At 35.2% G+C, this 18,088-nt stretch overlaps 1 protein-coding gene across 1 annotated transcript in view; it reads left to right on the forward strand.

Annotated features, from left to right (window-relative positions):
* Positions 1-18,088, forward strand: part of LOC108429070 (trichohyalin-like) — a 38,207-nt gene that overhangs the window by 18,214 nt on the left and 1,905 nt on the right. The window contains exons 9-14 of the mRNA XM_037533364.1: positions 10,866-10,920; positions 10,994-11,062; positions 13,465-14,037; positions 14,111-14,179; positions 16,152-16,871; positions 17,954-18,022. Coding sequence (XP_037389261.1) covers positions 10,866-10,920; positions 10,994-11,062; positions 13,465-14,037; positions 14,111-14,179; positions 16,152-16,871; positions 17,954-18,022 — 1,555 coding nt within the window. The remainder of the gene's footprint in view (positions 1-10,865; positions 10,921-10,993; positions 11,063-13,464; positions 14,038-14,110; positions 14,180-16,151; positions 16,872-17,953; positions 18,023-18,088) is intronic.

The following is an 18,088-nucleotide window of genomic DNA, read 5'->3' on the forward strand; positions in this document are numbered from 1 at the left end:
GCATATTTTGTAAATCTGTGTAGAGAAAATTGTTTGAAAAACAACAGATATACTGTTAATGTAATTACAGTCTATCAGTGATGAACACAGTACAACCATTTGACATGTTACAGTATTTTATTGCAAAGTTAAACTTTACAGTAAATTACCGGCAGCGGTGGTTTCCAGAATTTCTTTGAAAAAAATACAGTACAGCACATAAGAAATGACAATTAGTTAGCACAGATTTAACAGTCAACAACTGCTAATTTATGGTAAATTACAAAGGAAACAACAATAAACACCCATTACAATCCAAGGTACAGACTATATTGATGAACTTCAAGACACTTGAATCTTGCATGATTCAATAAAATGTCCAGGACACTCACAAAGCTATGAGATGATGAAAAAACAGCACGTGTCCATATATATAACAGATAATCCACGGTGGAATGAATAAAGATCATGAAAAGAATCAGAAACTTGCCCCGGCTGTTGAGGCTCTGATTTGACCTGTTTTCAGCTCTCAGTTCTCCACATGAACCTGAAAACCTGCTGATGGTGTTTGAGTATTAGGCTCTCCTGAAGCTCCGCCTCCTGACTGTTACAGTAGAGATTCATCTTTTAGTCTTTCATTCAGTTTATTCATTAGTTTTCCTTCAGCTCATGATCCTCATTCATTCATGAAGCTCCACAACACAAAACTCTCTTCTTCTATTTACCGGTTCTTAATGATTTATTTCACATGTTCCTTCATGATCTGTTCCTGATTGACTCTCTATTAGTTAATAATAGTTATTATATCAGTTCATCTTTTAGTTCATATATCAGTTCATCTTAGTTATTATATCAGTTCATCTTAGTTATTATATCACTTCATCTTAGTTATTATATCACTTCATCTTTTAGTTCATATATCAGTTCATCTTAGTTATTATATCACTTCATCTTAGTTATTATATCACTTCATCTTAGTTATTATATCAGTTCATCTTTTAGTTCATATATCAGTTCATCTTAGTTATTATATCAGTTCATCTTAGTTATTATATCACTTCATCTTTTAGTTCATATATCAGTTCATCTTAGTTATTATATCAGTTCATCTTAGTTATTATATCACTTCATCTTAGTTATTATATCACTTCATCTTTTAGTTCATATATCAGTTCATCTTAGTTATTATATCACTTCATCTTAGTTATTATATCAGTTCATCTTTTAGTTCATATATCAGTTCATCTTAGTTATTATATCACTTCATCTTAGTTATTATATCAGTTCATCTTTTAGTTCATATATCAGTTCATCTTAGTTATTATATCACTTCATCTTTTAGTTCATATATCAGTTCATCTTAGTTATTATATTAGTTCATCTGTCTGTTCATTCTGTAAATGTACTTTATCTGATTTTAACTGCTGCAGGAATAAAAACAATTCCTTCTCCTGTTTGTTCATCAGTAATGAAGCATAACACATTATTCATTACTGATAATTACTGTATTAGTTCATGAGTTATTGGTGTGTAATTACTAGTTTACTAAGGAACCTTATTGTAAAGTGTTACCACTCAATTCTATAAGGGTTGAGTTTCTGCTGTAGGTTTACACTTTAACTGTTTAGCTGAACGTCTTCATGGAGCTGCACTGAAAGCACTGAGTGACAGTTCAGTAGTGAAGGATGAAGAACTACAGTACAGATGAGAAAAGGAGATTCTGATCAGGAGATAAAGAGTTAAAAAGACTGAAATATTATAACTGTAAAGTGTTTCTCGTGGAGATTTGACTAATTTTGTGTTTCCTTCTGTTTTTATTCCACAGCGCGGTGGGTAAGTAAATAACTGTGTTTACTTCTTTCTCTGCTGGTAGTGACTGATTTTATACTCTTATCACATGAACTACATTCAATACAGACATCAAGCAGCTACATAATATTGAGTTTCAGGTAAATTTCACATGATGATCAAAGTCTCTGATCTCAGAATGAAAGCTTTTGACTTCCTCTCCCTCCTTCCTTCCCACAATGCTCCTGTGCATAATCCCACTGCACTGCAGAAATGTAGAGACAGTGAAGTTCACTGATGAGAAAAAGACTCAACAAATAAAAGCCGTCTGGCTCTGTTGGGAGTGACGTCACTGTTCTTATGTGATGATGGAACATTTGAGTGGTTCCATCATCAGTACATCATTATCATTGGAGCGTCTCTCATTACTGTAGTTTTCCTCTCCTCCATCACTGAAAACAGCCCAGAACACACACAGCAGGAGCTTCTGACACTCACACACACACTATCTGCCTGTTTGATGAGTCTCTATATCAGTGACTCACAACAAGCAGCTAATAATGAAGAGTCAGCAGCTCTGAAAGACTTGATTACTGAGATCCTCTCATCTCCTTCACTTCCATTCACTTCATTTAAGAATGATCAGCTTCTCTTATTCAGTCTGCAGAGTCTCTCAGCACAGATTTACTAGATGACCAGGAAAGAGTTAAACTATTGTTACAGTAGCTGAAGAGATTTGAGAGAAGTTGTTATTTTTAGTTTTTATGTGTAAATCGGAGCTTCAAGCTTTAAATCTTCAGGCTGTTTAATTCACTTCTACAGTCTGTAATAAGAGATAAGAGAGGAGAGAATGAAGAAGGAGGAGTGAAAGACTGACTGAAACAGAGAAGACTAATAATTTTTGTACATTGATTCTATATAAATCAGAATCAGAATCAGAATCAAGCTTTATTGGCCAGGTGTGCTCCGCATACGAGGAATTTGGTTTTGGGTACAGGAGCTCACAGTGCACAGTATCAGACAGACATTCACATGTAGGGAATAAGATAAAATAAATACAACAAAGTAAAATAACAACCTGCATTCCTCCTCACTCACTCAGACAGACACACACACACACACACACACACACACACACACACACACACACACACACACACATGCAGTCATACCTGTAAACCTTACATTGTGCAATGTATGAGTCTAAAGTTAAAGTGCTGAGTGCAGCAGCAGTTAAAGGGTGTATGGTGGCAAAGAAAGGGGTCAAAGAGGTGACAGTCAGACAGGTGGGGTAATATGGCAGGTGAGAAAGATGTTAGAAAAACCCTGGTTTGAGTAGCAGTTCCAGAGGGTGGAGTGATACTATATAGGAGTGTAAATGAACTTTCTCCTCACAGCTCAGTCCAGTAGTGAACAAGCACAATAAACAACTGACTGTGAGAGCAGATTTCCCTCCATCACTGAGTGGACTAGTCGTGTTTCCCCAGCTGAGCTTGTTCATCTCCTTAAATAGAGACCAGTTTTAATGACTTTCACAGACGTCTCATCACTTAATGATAATATGGCACTGCAGGAAACTAAAGAGACAGACAGACAGACAAAAATTACAGTAAGAATTAAAAACTGAAAGTTCTAAAATGTAACACAGTCAGTCTGTATCAGACCCTCATGAAGAGGAAACCCCCCAAACAGAGCAGCATCATCCACTTTCACTGTGCTGTTACATTTCCAGCTTTTCTAAAATGTAAATATAATAATTCACTTATGATTCCATAAATGAAATATTCACTTTATATTATTCACTTCACAGCCAGCTGCACCACTGAGACGTGAGTATAACTCAGTGTGTAATGCTTTTATTGTGATGAGCTGATTGTTGATGAAGAATGTTTGAGCTGTAAAGACTGAATGTATTTATCTGTACTGTGTGTTCAGAGTGTTCAGCTGAACATCATCCTCATCATTTCCTTCCATGAACTTTAACAGCAGAGTCACGTTTATATCAGCATTTATATTTAATGCTGTTCTATGAAGACAATAATGGAGCTAATAATGAAATATAATAACTGATCAGCTGGATCATGAAGTAAAGACAGAACAATCAGGTTACAGACAGTCAGAGAAGCAGCAGAGAGTCAGACTTACTGAGGAGAGAATCAGACTAACTTCTCAGAAGCTACAGAGCAGCAGATCTCAGACTATAGAAACAGCTTTTAGAGCTCTTTAGTTTCAGTTTCAGTTTCAGTCATTTTTCCTCTCAAACTGTAAAATATCAAGCATAAAAACATGGAAGCTTCATTATTTCTGTTTAAAAAGTGTAAAACGGCTTCACAACTAAAAACCCATTTCTGGATCTTTTGAGTCTTTATTTCCTCTAAAGTGACGAATCCTTTCTCCTCCAAACTTCCTCCTCAATAAGGACAGTTCTGTTTGATTAACACATAAACATGACAGATGAGCTGAGACTCTTTCAGTGTTTAATAATATCTGAACATGAGCTTTTAACTATAAACACAATATAAAACCAGTAAAACAGTAAATAGAAAAACACTAAATGTACAGATTCGTCTTCATGGAGCTCCAGAAAGTCTGTGCTCTTTTTGAGGGCTGATATATTTGAGGTCTTGTTGTTGGGGGTCGATTATGTTTATTTATTATATTATTATTTAAAATCCAGTTCTGTTTTTATTCAAATAGCAAAATATTTATAGACCAGATTTTCATAAATGTGTTCTTCCACATGCTGAGCTTAAATAAATAATAAATAAGATGTGAAATAAATATAAATAAGATGTGAAGTGTTTGTTCTGGCTGTCTAATCATCCTTAAATATTTAAAATAGATGCTGTTTATGACACTTAAGACTGAAAGTCATAGACTATTATAGGATGTTTATTTGAATCTACAGGTGTTTGAATCTCCTGCTTTTACTCCACATCATTTTACAGTGGAGTCATATTTTACCCATAAAGCCTGATCTGCTTCATCAGTTCATTTCCTATCACCTCATTTCTTTCTGTTTAAAGTTAAGTGCTTGTTTAGATGCAGATAAAATGCGGATGCTTGTAAATCTCTACAGAAGAAAAACCTGGCAACCTCAGAGGCCTGAACTGCGCGTGGACGATATAATAAAATTTCAATATTCTGAACGCGCCGCCCAGAAAATCAAGCGCGAGTCTGAATACAGAGAAACTTTCCTGCGTATCTGTTGACGGAACTTCTCAACTTCAGCCTCCAGCTCTGAATACGAGCCTCGATAAATGATCAATAATCCTCAGTTGTGCTGCTATAAACTTTCTCCATCATCTACAGTCTATTAGAGCTGATATAGAGAGAAAACAGTGAAACAGTCCATAGAAAAACAAAGTCTGTAGGAGATTATCAGATGCTGCTAATAATGATAAAAATATTAGATTTATATTATATTAGTCAAATAATAACAATGAGAATAATAATAATAATAATAATAATAGTAATAATAATAAGAATTTGTTTAATAGATTTTCACGAATGTAATATAAATAATAGTAATAATGATAATAATAATGATAATAATAATAATAATAATTATTATTATTGTTGTTGTTGTTGTTGTTTGTTGTTGTTATTGTTATTGTTGTTATTATTATTAATTTGGTTACTACATTTACATGAATGCAATATATTATTATTGTTATTATTATTATTTTTAAGAACAATAGCAATACAGTAATTGTAATATATTGTAATGTTTTTTACAATTATGTGACATTATTATTGCATGAAGATTGTCTATGTTAAATACAAATACTACTTATTATAATATGAACATTTATATTTGAATAATATATTAGAATTTTAAATTAATCCATATTTTTGAATTGATTTTATTTTGCATTGTTTTGCCTGACATTTCTTATAATAAAATATTTTTATTATACCCATATGATGATAATGATGATAATAATACTAATAATATTAATAATAATAACAATAATCACAATAATAATAATAATAATAATAATAATAATAATAATTTATTAAACCAGGTTAAAACTCTTTCTCCTTTTTTATTTTCTGATTAATTAAAGACAAAAACTATCTAAATATCTAGAAATAAGGATTAATCTAAAAATAATAACTTCACTGTAAAAATAACTGGTTATTTAAGGAACTTTCTTAAAACCTGCAGCAGGTCATGTGCTACCCGGGCTCAGTGAGGACACTGGAGGCGGTTTAGAGCTGCAGCAGCCATGTTTCTTTAATTCACACTAAACAAACAAAATAAACAAAATAAACAAACAGCGGCTGAAGCTGCTGGACCTCAGTCTGTTCACTCCTCTTGCTGCGTAACCGGGGGCGGGTGACTCGAGTCACTCTCTACAGTCAGGGAGTTCGGGCATTGCGCTCCGCCCCCTCCACCCTCGCGGCTCTCTCTCTGGCGTCCTCGTAGAGGTTGATCGCTGCAGTTCGGCTCTGCCTTCCTGCTGCTCCTGCGGCCTTCATCGTGGGGCTGAGGGGCGGCGCATAACACAACATGTTAATGAGTGAATTTAGGAAACGAGCCCAGAATAATCAGCGCAGTAAAAAGCCTGAGCTGCTGCTTGAGGCTCTGATTTGACCTGTTTTCAGCTCTCAGTTCTCCACATGAACCTGAAAACCTGCTGATGGTGTTTGAGTATTAGGCTCTCCTGAAGCTCCGCCTCCTGACTGTTACAGTAGAGATTCATCTTTTAGTCTTTCATTCAGTTTATTCATTAGTTTTCCTTCAGCTCATGATCCTCATTCATTCATGAAGCTCCACAACACAAAACTCTCTTCTTCTATTTACCGTTTCTTAATGATTTATTTCACATGTTCCTTCATGATCTGTTCCTGATTGACTCTCTATTAGTTAATAATAGTTATTATATCAGTTCATCTTTTAGTTCATATATCAGTTCATCTTAGTTATTATATCAGTTCATCTTAGTTATTATATCAGTTCATCTTAGTTATTATATCAATTCATCTTAGTTATTATATCAGTTAATAATAGTTATTATATCAGTTCATCTTAGTTATTATATCAGTTCATCTGTCTGTTCATTCTGTAAATGTACTTTATCTGATTTTAACTGCTGCAGGAATAAAAACAATTCCTTCTCCTGTTTGTTCATCAGTAATGAAGCATAACACATTATTCATTACTGATAATTACTGTATTAGTTCATGAGTTATTGATGTGTAATTACTAGTTTACTAAGGAACCTTATTGTAAAGTGTTACCACTCATTTCTATAAGGGTTGAGTTTCTGCTGTAGGTTTACACTTTAACTGTTTAGCTGAACGTCTTCATGGAGCTGCACTGAAAGCACTGAGTGACAGTTCAGTAGTGAAGGATGAAGAACTACAGTACAGATGAGAAAAGGAGCTTCTGATCAGGAGATAAAGAGTTAAAAAGACTGAAATATTATAACTGTAAAGTGTTTCTCATGGAGATTTGACTAACTTTGTGTTTCCTTCTGTTTTTATTCCACAGTATTGTGGGTAAGTAAATAACTGTGTTTACTTCTTTCTCTGCTGGTAGTGACTGATTTTATACTCTTATCACATGAACTACATTCAATACAGACATCAAGCAGCTACATAATATTGAGTTTCAGGTAAATTTCACATGATGATCAAAGTCTCTGATCTCAGAATGAAAGCTTTTGACTTCATCTCCCTCCTTCCTTCCCACAGTGCTCCTGTGCATAATCCCACTGCACTGCAGAAATGTAGAGACAGTGAAGTTCACTGATGAGAAAAAGGCTCAACAAATAAAAGCCGTCTGGCTCTGTTGGGAGTGACGTCACTGTTCTTATGTGATGATGGAATATTTGAGTGGTTCCATCATCAGTACATCATTATCATTAGAGCGTCTCTCATTACTGTAGTTTTCCTCTCCTGCATCACTGAAAACAGCCCAGAACACACACAGCAGGAGCTTCTGACACCCACACACACACTATCTGCCTGTTTGATGAGTCTCTATATCAGTGACTCACAACAAGCAGCTAATAATGAAGAGTCAGCAGCTCTGAAAGACTTGATTACTGAGATCCTCTCATCTCCTTCACTTCCATTCACTTCATTTAAGAATGATCAGCTTCTCTTATTCAGTCTGCAGCTCTCTCTCATCTCCAGCCTGCTCTTCTACTCATGTGCTCCAGTTAAACAGTTCATGTTTTCCTCCATTACAAAGCAGCTCCACCTGTGTTCCTTCAGTGTGTGGAGGAGTTCTAGAGGAACTGATGAGGCATCATTTAGTCCACAGTCCTTCTTTACACGTGACTGAGCTTAACATCTCCAGACTGTTTATAGGAGGTGATTAATAGAAGAGGGAGATGTGAACCACAGACTGAAATAGAGATCAGTGTTTGGATTTTGATACAGATTCTAAATTAATGATCATTTCATCAGAACAATTCAGTATTTTGGTGTTTATTGTCTCTAAAATGTTTAATGTTTAGTTGGGATTATAAAACACACACAATGAGCTCTGAGGTGATGAATGTTTTTCACTGCTGCTCAGTTTATTATAATCAGACTCAAACAAACAGAAATCTCATCTGATTAAAGTTCTGGAGGTCAAATTCATTCACTAATCAGTTTTTTCTCTCTAGGTTGTCTTTGTCCAGCAGGTGAGTTCACTGCTTTTTAATACAATTAATTTGAGAACAGTTTTATTAATGTGTAATAAGAGCATAATAAAGTAATATTATATATAATGTATTATATAATATCAGTATTAATGTGTTGTTTCTTATAACTGTCCTAACTCCCTCATCATCACTGTAACAGCTGCTGATTTGTTGTCAGATGTTCAGTTTTACTCCTGTTAGAAAATCCTGCTCTAACTCTCTGCTTTAATCTCTTCTTCACCAGAGTTTAAATATTTCAATCAGCTACAATCAGCAGAGTCTCTACTGTTAGTAATATCAGCTCTCAGTGATTCATCCTGACACACCAGCCATCATCACACCTTCACACTGTTTTATTCTCTTCTACAGAGAAACAGAGAATGGACAGAAGAGGAGAGAAAGAAAATGAAGGAATCTCTTCTGCTGACTGGTGAGTTTTAAAGGAGATACAAAATAAAACAAATGACAGTAAAACCTGTTAGATTTAAATGGTGTAATGTGGGCAAGTTTCTCAAAACCACCTTTTACAAGAATAAATCATATTAATTAGCCAAATTCTGGAAAAGTTGGGACATTTTGTAAAATGCAATAAAAACAAGAATCACTGAAAATATTGGGACAGAGGCCTGTTTACCACTGTGTTACATCACCTGTCCTTTAAACTGTTTAATCATTCAGGAACTGAGGATCCTCTTTGCTGTAATTTACTGTGGTTGTCTGTGTCTGATTCTCTTCTTCATGATGTGCCAAACATTTTCAATAGAGTCAGATCTGGACTGCAGGCAGGCCAGTCGAGCTCACAGCAGGGTTTTAAAGGGTTAAAAATTGTAAAAACTGTAAATATTTGTTAAAGAGCTGCGGCCGATACTGTAGAGCCACTAAAGACGGTCTGAGTTCTTAATAATCTGACAGACCTGATTACTACTGGATATTAAACCGTAGAATTCTGATTATTCAGCTTCTTCTGTTGGTTCTTCACTCTGATCTCCAGCATTTTTATCCTTGATGTGATCTTAACTGATCTCTGTGTGACTCTGTGGAGCTGCTGTGAGAGAGCAGATGGTGTCAGGTGGTGAGGGAGGTGTTTGATAGGTCTGAAGGAGGAAGCTGTATTTAGGAATCTTCTCATTAAATGCAGGTATTTGATGACCAATGGAACAGAGAGTAGAATAACCAGCTTTAACTAAAACACATTCTACTGCTGTCAGCTTTGCTCAGATCACTAAAGTCTCAGTTAGAAATCAGTGCAGCTGTGCACTGTTAGAAATAAAGTTACTGTGCAGGTACATTTCTCATTCGTCAAGGTACAAACAGTGTAAATATGACCTCAAATGTACATCAGTGGTTTTAAAGTCCAATTATGCACCTTAAATAAGGTTTTCCAGGTTAAAAGTACATATTTTTATCTTTTCATGATCAAAATTTTTAAAAGAGAACAATAAGCCTGGAGATGTGACGGGGTGTGTACAGTCAAAACAACTTAGAAAATATCATTTCAGTGGATTATGGGACAGTTATGTTCCCTGACTAAAGGTACTGAGATGGACCCTTGAGGGTCCCACCCCAGTGATAAGAGGGGTTCTGCCCCAGTGACAGTTCTGAGAGTGTGCAGGCTGGTGTGAGTTTCTGCAGTAACAGGATTTCTGTTGGAGATCCTGTTGTAGAAGATCATTAACTTAAAGCCTCTTTCTGTCCTTTTCTCTCCTTCATACATCAGCAGCTTTTCTGAATGGATACTGAGTTTATTCAGTGTAGCAGCTGCTCTGACTCTGATCTTTTATCTGATTATGTTCTTTAGTGAACTGGTTATGTCACATTAAATGTTTGTGCCACTAGAGCACTTTATTAACAGCTGCAAAACCAAATTAAAGAGTGAGATTAGACAATAAATAATAGCAGTTAGAAATAACAGAACATGCAAAAAGAGAAATATGAGTGTTGAAAATGCAGACGCTTCAAGAAAAATATATTTATGAATGAAAAAAAAACTAAATTACACATTTTTCACCATGTGATCTACACTGAACAGACTGATTACAGGTTTGATTATGGTGAAAATGTGATTTGAGGGCATTTGATCAAATATGTATGAATCCATGTGCTGCTCAGACGCATCTTGAATGTTAAATGAATGTGTTTCTCACAGAGTTAATAGAAGAGGCCAAACGTTATGAAGATAAAGAGAGTATCTTAATGGAGAGAAAGTCACAGCTGATGGAAAAAGACAAACAAATTCAAGAGAAAGAAAAACTTCTCACAATAAACTCAGAGACACTTCAGATGAAGGACAAGATGCTGGAAGATAAAGAAAAACTTCTCACAGAGTCAAAAGAAAAACTGGAACAAGTGACTAAAGAGACTCAGACACAGCTTAAAGACAAAGACTCGCAACTGGAGACTCTGAGAAAAGAACTGCAGGACAAGAGCAGAAAACTGGAACAACAGAAAACTGAACTGACCCGTCAGCAGAAAGAGTTAGAAGAGAAAGAACAACAACTTAAACACACAGGTAAGAATTTAAGACACAGACTGATTGTAAAATATCTGACTGATAATTTAATATTCTGTCTTTATCATTTCAGCACAACAGAATTCAGACCGACAGACTGAAACTGAAACACTGAAAACTCTCATTTCATCACAGACGACTGGTGAGTTTCAGGTTTAAGCTCAGAAATCTCAGTCTTTATAAATTGTGTTAATTAATGTGATTAAAAATCATTAATAAAAATTTCTATACCGATACCGATTATTAGTAATCCAGGATTGCGGTAACTGATATTTGGGGCCGATGCTTTTAGAGTGAACATCTAAAAGAATTCTTATTCACAACTTAGATTAAAGCAACATTAAGACCTTAGGAAAAATAAAGTGGCTTTAGTTTTAGACTCTAAATCAGGTGTCACCAACACGGTGCCTGCGGGTGCCAGGTCGCCCACAAGGACCATATGAGTCGCCCACAGATCTGTTCTACAAATAGCACAACTCACTAGTGAGCTGAATTCATTATACATGAAGTTTAGATAAGTTGAGGTTAACTCTTAGTTTTTGTCTACAGTAGTTCAAAGGTCAGTATTCTGCGCACAGACAAAACCAGTGATCGTGGAGAGTAAACTACACGGCAGAAAAACGAGAAAAAACGTATCACTTTCACAACGAATGGGAGGTAGAGTTAGTCTTTACGACTGTTAAAGGAACCGGCGTGTGTCTCATTTTTGGCGATACCAAAGCGGCACAATGTCGAGAGACACTTCACTACCTGTCACAAAAGCTACAAAGCTAACTATCCACCTGGAAGCGCACTAAGGGCAGAAAAGGTCTGTGAGCTAAAGGCAGCTTTGGCTACACAACAGACTTTTTTCACGAGGCCGAAAAAAATATCACAAAAAGCAACCAAGGCCTCGGTAACCATAAAGTAGCTCTCAGTTTCAAAAAGCTTGGTGACCCCTGCTATAAATGCTTAAAAGTGCTATTAACTATAAGGTAATAATAAGATAAAACACTTAAACAGCTCTCAGTGAGTTTTAATAGTCAGTCACATTTGAAAGTGGAGCTCAAAAAAGAACCTACCTTAAATTCCAACATTATATAAATAGATTATATTTACACAGTTCTTGTGTTGAACATATATGTAGTATGAGTCACTGACATAAGCAGTGGTGGAGTCTTTAAAGGAGGAGTGAGCTGCAGCTGTCTAGGAGCAAATTCTACAACATAGAATAACAAGAAAAAGTCCAACACTGCTGTTATTTTTCTGAGCTTTACTGAGATCCAGTTCATTCATGATGTCAGTGAGCATGAAATGCTTTACTCAGCCAATGAGCTGATCAGCTCACCAGCCAATCAGCACTCAGTAGCAGCAATGCTAGTGTCCTAGTGCCTAAAACCGATTTTAGAGCAAATTAAATAAATCTAAATCAGAAGATATTTCTGTTTTATTTACACTTTTCTGGTCTGCACATAATTCCACACATACTATTTTATAGATTTGATGTTTTTCACTAAGATTGTAAAATGTGTAAAATAGTATAAATAAGGAAAAATATTTTATAAGTAAGTTTGTCTAAACCTTTGACTGGAAGTGTGATTGTAATTAATGAATCTCTACTATTGATTACTTGATTATGTCCAGTCTGTATGATATTTTTTATAAGTAAAATATATTTATAATGCATTTGAAATGTTTCAGTCTCTTCATGATTCTATATGTGTTACTTCACTATGATTCTAAAACACGAGTCGGAATATTATATAAATTATATATTATATATATAAAAAAACAGAATATTTTACTTAACTTTGAGCTGGAGTTCAGCTACAGCTACTTTTCTCACATCACAGGAAACTTTCCTGAAAAAGTAGAAGTTTCTTCTAAAATGTCTCTCAACATTCGTGTTTTTATGAGGCTGAATTCAGCTTCTCGTTCTCCAGCTTCTTCTTCTAATTTTCACAAATTTAAAAATTCCACCTTAAATGTTGTCTGATGTACCAGAATGTAACTGCTGCATTATTTAAGGGAGTACGGAAAAATTCAAACACATCTTGTTTGCGTTGCTGTGGTGACCAGCAGTCTGGGCACCAATATTCAGGATTAAAGGGTGAATTAAAAGCCTTTAAAACCATTTATTGTTACTGTGTTATAACAATCAGCAGAGCTTTATTTTACTGCAAAGGCTGATTATTTTGTTCTATCCTAAAATCTGATTCTTCTCTGGAGCCACACCAGAACAGAAAAATCCCGCATGTTGCCGACCCCTGATCTAAAATGCAGGAAATAGTAAAAATAAGGAAAACTATAAGTGGGCGTGTCCAAAGGTTTGACTGGTAGTGTATTTGTTGTTTTTCCCTTCAATAAATGTTTTCATGAATGTGTTTGACTTTTCATATTCCAGCTGATTTTTTCCAGGCTTTTATAAGAGAAAAGATAAAGTCAACTCCAGTTTAATGTTTTCATAGCAGCTGATAAACTCACTGCTGTTCAATCTCAGTGCTGTGTATCTGTCAACACGGCAAATTAGAAATTCAGAGAGACTGAATTCCTGTTTTCTTACAGATTTAACTGAAAAGACCAAACAGCTCAAAGACACAAAACACATTCTATCTGAGAGAGACACACAGCTAATAGAGAGAGAGAAACAAGTAGAGGAGAAAGACAAACTTCTCACAGAGACACGAGATGAACTGAGACAAACTACAAACACATTAGAGGATCTTAGAAAACAGATGGAAGAAATGGAGAAAAGACTTGTGGAGAAAGATGAAGAATTAAAACAAGAACTGAAAGATAAAGACACGATTCTAAAAGAACATTTAGAGACTGTTGATAAGAGAGATTCATTATTAAAGGAAACTAATGAAAGATTAGAAAGTGTTAATGAACAGCTTAAAGATAAAGACTCACAACTGGAGAATAAGATCAAACTACTGAGAGAGAAAGAGACTCTACTGGAGTTCACAGAGAAAGAGGTGGAAAGCAGTGAAAAGCAGCTGGAGACTCTGAGAAATGAACTGCAGGACGAGAGCAGCAAACTACAGGAGATGATGATCCTACTGGAACAACAGAAAACTGAACTGACCCGTCAGCAGAAAGAGTTAGAAGAGAAAGAACAACAACTTAAACACACAGGTAAGAATTTAAGACACAGACTGATTGTAAAATATCTGACTGATAAATTAATATTCTGTCTTTATCATTTCAGCACAACAGAATTCAGACCTACAGACTGAAACTGAAACACTTAAAACTCTCATTTCATCACAGACGACTGGTGAGTTTCAGGTTTAAGCTCAGAAATCTCAGTCTTTATAAATTGTGTTAATTAATGTGTTTTAATAATCATTAACAAAAATTTCACTACTGATACCGATTATTAGTAATCCAGGATTCCGGTAACTGATATTTGGGGCCGATGCTTTTAGAGTGAACATCTAAAAGAATTCTTATTCACAACTTAGATTAAAGAAACATTAAGACCTTAGGAAAAATAAAGTGGCTTTAGTTTTAGACTCTAAATGCTTAAAAGTGCTATTAACTATGAGGTAATAATAAGATAAAAAACTTAAACAGCTCTCAGTGAGTTTTAATAGTCAGTCACATTTGAAAGTGGAGCTCAAAAAAGAACCTACCTTAAATTCCAACATTATACAAATAGATTATATTTACACAGTTCTTGTGTTGAACATATATGTAGTATGAGTCACTGACAGAAGCAGTGGTGGAGTCTTTAAAGGAGGAGTGAGCTGCAGCTGTCTAGGAGCAAATTCTACAACATAGAATAACAAGAAAAACTCCAACACTGCTGTTATTTTTCTGAGCTTTACTGAGATCCAGTTCATTCATGATGTCAGTGAGCATGAAATGCTTTACTCAGCCAATGAGCTGATCAGCTCACCAGCCAATCAGCACTCAGTAGCAGCAATGCTAGTGTCCTAGCGCCTAAAACCGATTTTAGAGCAAATTAAATGAATCTCAATCAGAAGATATTTCTGTTTTATTTACACTTTTCTGGTCTGCACATAATTCTACACATACTATTTTATAGTTTTTATGTTTTCCACTAAGATTGTAAAATATGCAAAATAGTATAAATAAGGAAAAATATTTTATAAGTAAGTTTGTCTAAACCTTTGACTGGAAGTGTGATTGTAATTAATGAATCTCTACTATTAATTCCTTGATTATGTCCAGTCTGTATGATATTTTTTATAAGTAAAATATATTTTTAATGCATTTGAAATTTTTCAGTGTCTTCATGATTCTATATGTGTTACTTCACTATGAGTCTAAAACACGAGTCGGTAACCTGAATGTTAAGAAGAGCCATTTTGTGCTCTCAACTAAAAGTAATCCACCTTGGGAGCCACAACATTTCCATTTTACTACCGTAATGTTTTACCAGCTTGGCTATAAATATGTCTCAGTATGTGCTAAAGTCCTAGTGTAGACTAAGAAATATGAATGAAAACACAGAATATTTTACTTTACTTTGAGCTGGAGTTCAGCTACAGCTACTTTTCTCACATCACAGGAAACTTTCCTGAAAAAGTAGAAGTTTCTTCTAAAATGTCTCTCAACATTCGTGTTTTTATGAGGCTGAATTCAGCTTCTCGTTCTCCAGCTTCTTCTTCTAATTTTCACAAATGTAAAAATTCCACCTTAAATGTTGTCTGATGTACCAGAATGTAACTGCTGCATTATTTAAGGGAGTACGGAAAAATTCAAACACATCTTGATTGCGTTGCTATGGTGACCAGCAGTCTGCGCACCAATATTCAGGATTAAAGGGTGAATTAAAAGCCTTTAAAACCATTTATTGTTACTGTGTTATAACGATCAGCAGAGCTTTATTTTACTGCAAAGGCTTATTATTTTGTTCTATCCTAAAATCTGATTCTTCTCTGGAGCCACACCAGAACAGAAAAATCCCGCATGTTGCCGACCCCTGATCTAAAATGTAGAAAATAGTAAAAATAAGGAAAACTATAAGTGGGCGTGTCCAAAGGTTTGACTGGTAGTGTATTTGTTGTTTTTCCCTTCAATAAATGTTTTCATGAATGTGTTTGACTTTTCATATTCCAGCTGATTTTTTCCAGGCTTTTATAAGAGAAAAGATAAAGTCAACTCCAGTTTAATGTTTTCATACCAGCTGATAAACTCACTGCTGTTCAATCTCAGTGCTGTGTATCTGTCAACATGGCAAATTAGAAATTCAGAGAGACTGAATTCCTGTTTTCTTACAGATTTGACTGAAAAGACCAAACAGCTCAAAGACACAAAACACATTCTATCTGAGAGAGACACACAGCTAATAGAGAGAGAGAAACAAGTGGAGGAGAAAGACAAACTTCTCACAGAGACACAAGATGAACTGAGACAAACTACAAACACATTAGAGGATCATAGAAAACAGATGGAAGAAGTGGAGAAAAGACTTGTGGAGAAAGATGAAGAATTAAAACAAGAACTGAAAGATAAAGACACGATTCTAAAAGAACATTTAGAGACTGTTGATAAGAGAGATTCATTATTAAAGGAAACTAATGAAAGATTAGAAAGTGTTAATAAGCAGCGTAAAGATAAAGACTCACAACTGGAGAATCAGATCAAACTGCTGAGAGAGAAAGAGACTCTACTGGAGTTCACAGAGAAAGAGGTGGAAAGCAGTAAAAAGCAGCTGGAGACTCTGAGAAAGGAACTGCAGGACGAGAGCAGCAAACTACAGGAGATGATGATCCTACTGGAACAACAGAAAACTGAAGTGAGTGAAAAAGACAAACAGCTTGAAGAGAAGGAGAGACTTCTAAGTGAGAGAAACACACAGCTAATGGAAAGAGACAAGCAGGTTGAGGAGAAAGACAGACTTCTAGAGGAGAGAAACAAGCAGCTGCAGGAGAGAACAGATCCAGACTCAGCAGCTCCAGCCAGGAGAAGACATAGTAAAGAGTTAGAACCTCCATACTGTAAGTAACTAATATGGTTGAATGAAAATTCTTTAAAATATAAATGTGGACATTGTTATAACATTTTGATCTCACACTGTTGGTGTCTAACAAATGAAAATATAGATGTTTATTCCACCAAAAATATTATTTAATGTAAATTCAAAGAAATTTAGTACTTGTCACTCATGCAGTTTATTTAAGTTTACATGTTTAAGAGTTTAGTATTTGGAGAGAACAACAAAACAGCAAAATGTTTTTTTTATAAATTTCTTGACATAAACTACTGAAAACTACTTAACTTATTCAGCTCCACTCATTTAAAGGCAGCAGCTCTTCAGATTTCTGTCTTTTAACTTCTGGTTTATGCTGACAAGAAGAACAGGCTTGTGTTTCTAGGAAGAGCGTCCCTTTAAAGAGTGACCTTTCTAGAACATGAGAACAGAGAACGCCTGTATAAAAGTGTGAGATGTGCTGTGTTCTCACTGTTTATACTGTGCAGTTCTCTGAGCTCGGCTGTTTCACCAGCACTAACAGTAATTAGTCTACAAGCTCAGAATCTTATACATGAAATCTAAAAACACTACAGTACAAATGATTAAATCCAGTCTGATGTGGCTGCTGTTATATTAAAATGTTTTTATTGCCAGACTAAGTTTATTTTACCACTGGTGTCAAAGATCAAAAACCTGTTTTGAGTAAATTTATAGATCTGCAAAGTGTGGAACAAAACTGAGTGAAAGTATTATAATGACACCATCACTGCAGGAGCTCTTTACCTAAAGGAGGAGCAGCTGTGCTGATCCAGAGGAGGCTGAGAAGAAGAGAGGCTACTCATCTTCAGCTTCGGCTTTCTGTGCTGCACTTTGCTAGAAACTAACGAGTCCTAAAAAACAGCTATTTCATCACTCCTAATAATAAACATAGCTAGCAAACTATTACCGTCTTTAATTTAAAAACTACAGCATAGAATTTAAAAAATATATGTATACAAAAATAAAGACAAAATGAACAAGACAGAGGCCTCCATGTTTCTTCTGTGATTAAAGTGAAAATGTAGAAAGTAACATAATCTCCTCTGTGCTGGTTGTTGTGTTTCATAGTGAGTGGAGAGACTCCAGAATCTGCAGCACCACTCAGGAGAAGAAACAGTATAGATCTTCCTCCAGATAGTAAATGATTCCATTCATTTCCTAAATATTTCTTTATTTATATTTTTAGTATAATAATTATATCAC

The sequence above is a fragment of the Pygocentrus nattereri genome, chromosome 23, assembly GCF_015220715.1.
Source record: "Pygocentrus nattereri isolate fPygNat1 chromosome 23, fPygNat1.pri, whole genome shotgun sequence".
Lineage (NCBI taxonomy): Eukaryota > Metazoa > Chordata > Actinopteri > Characiformes > Serrasalmidae > Pygocentrus > Pygocentrus nattereri.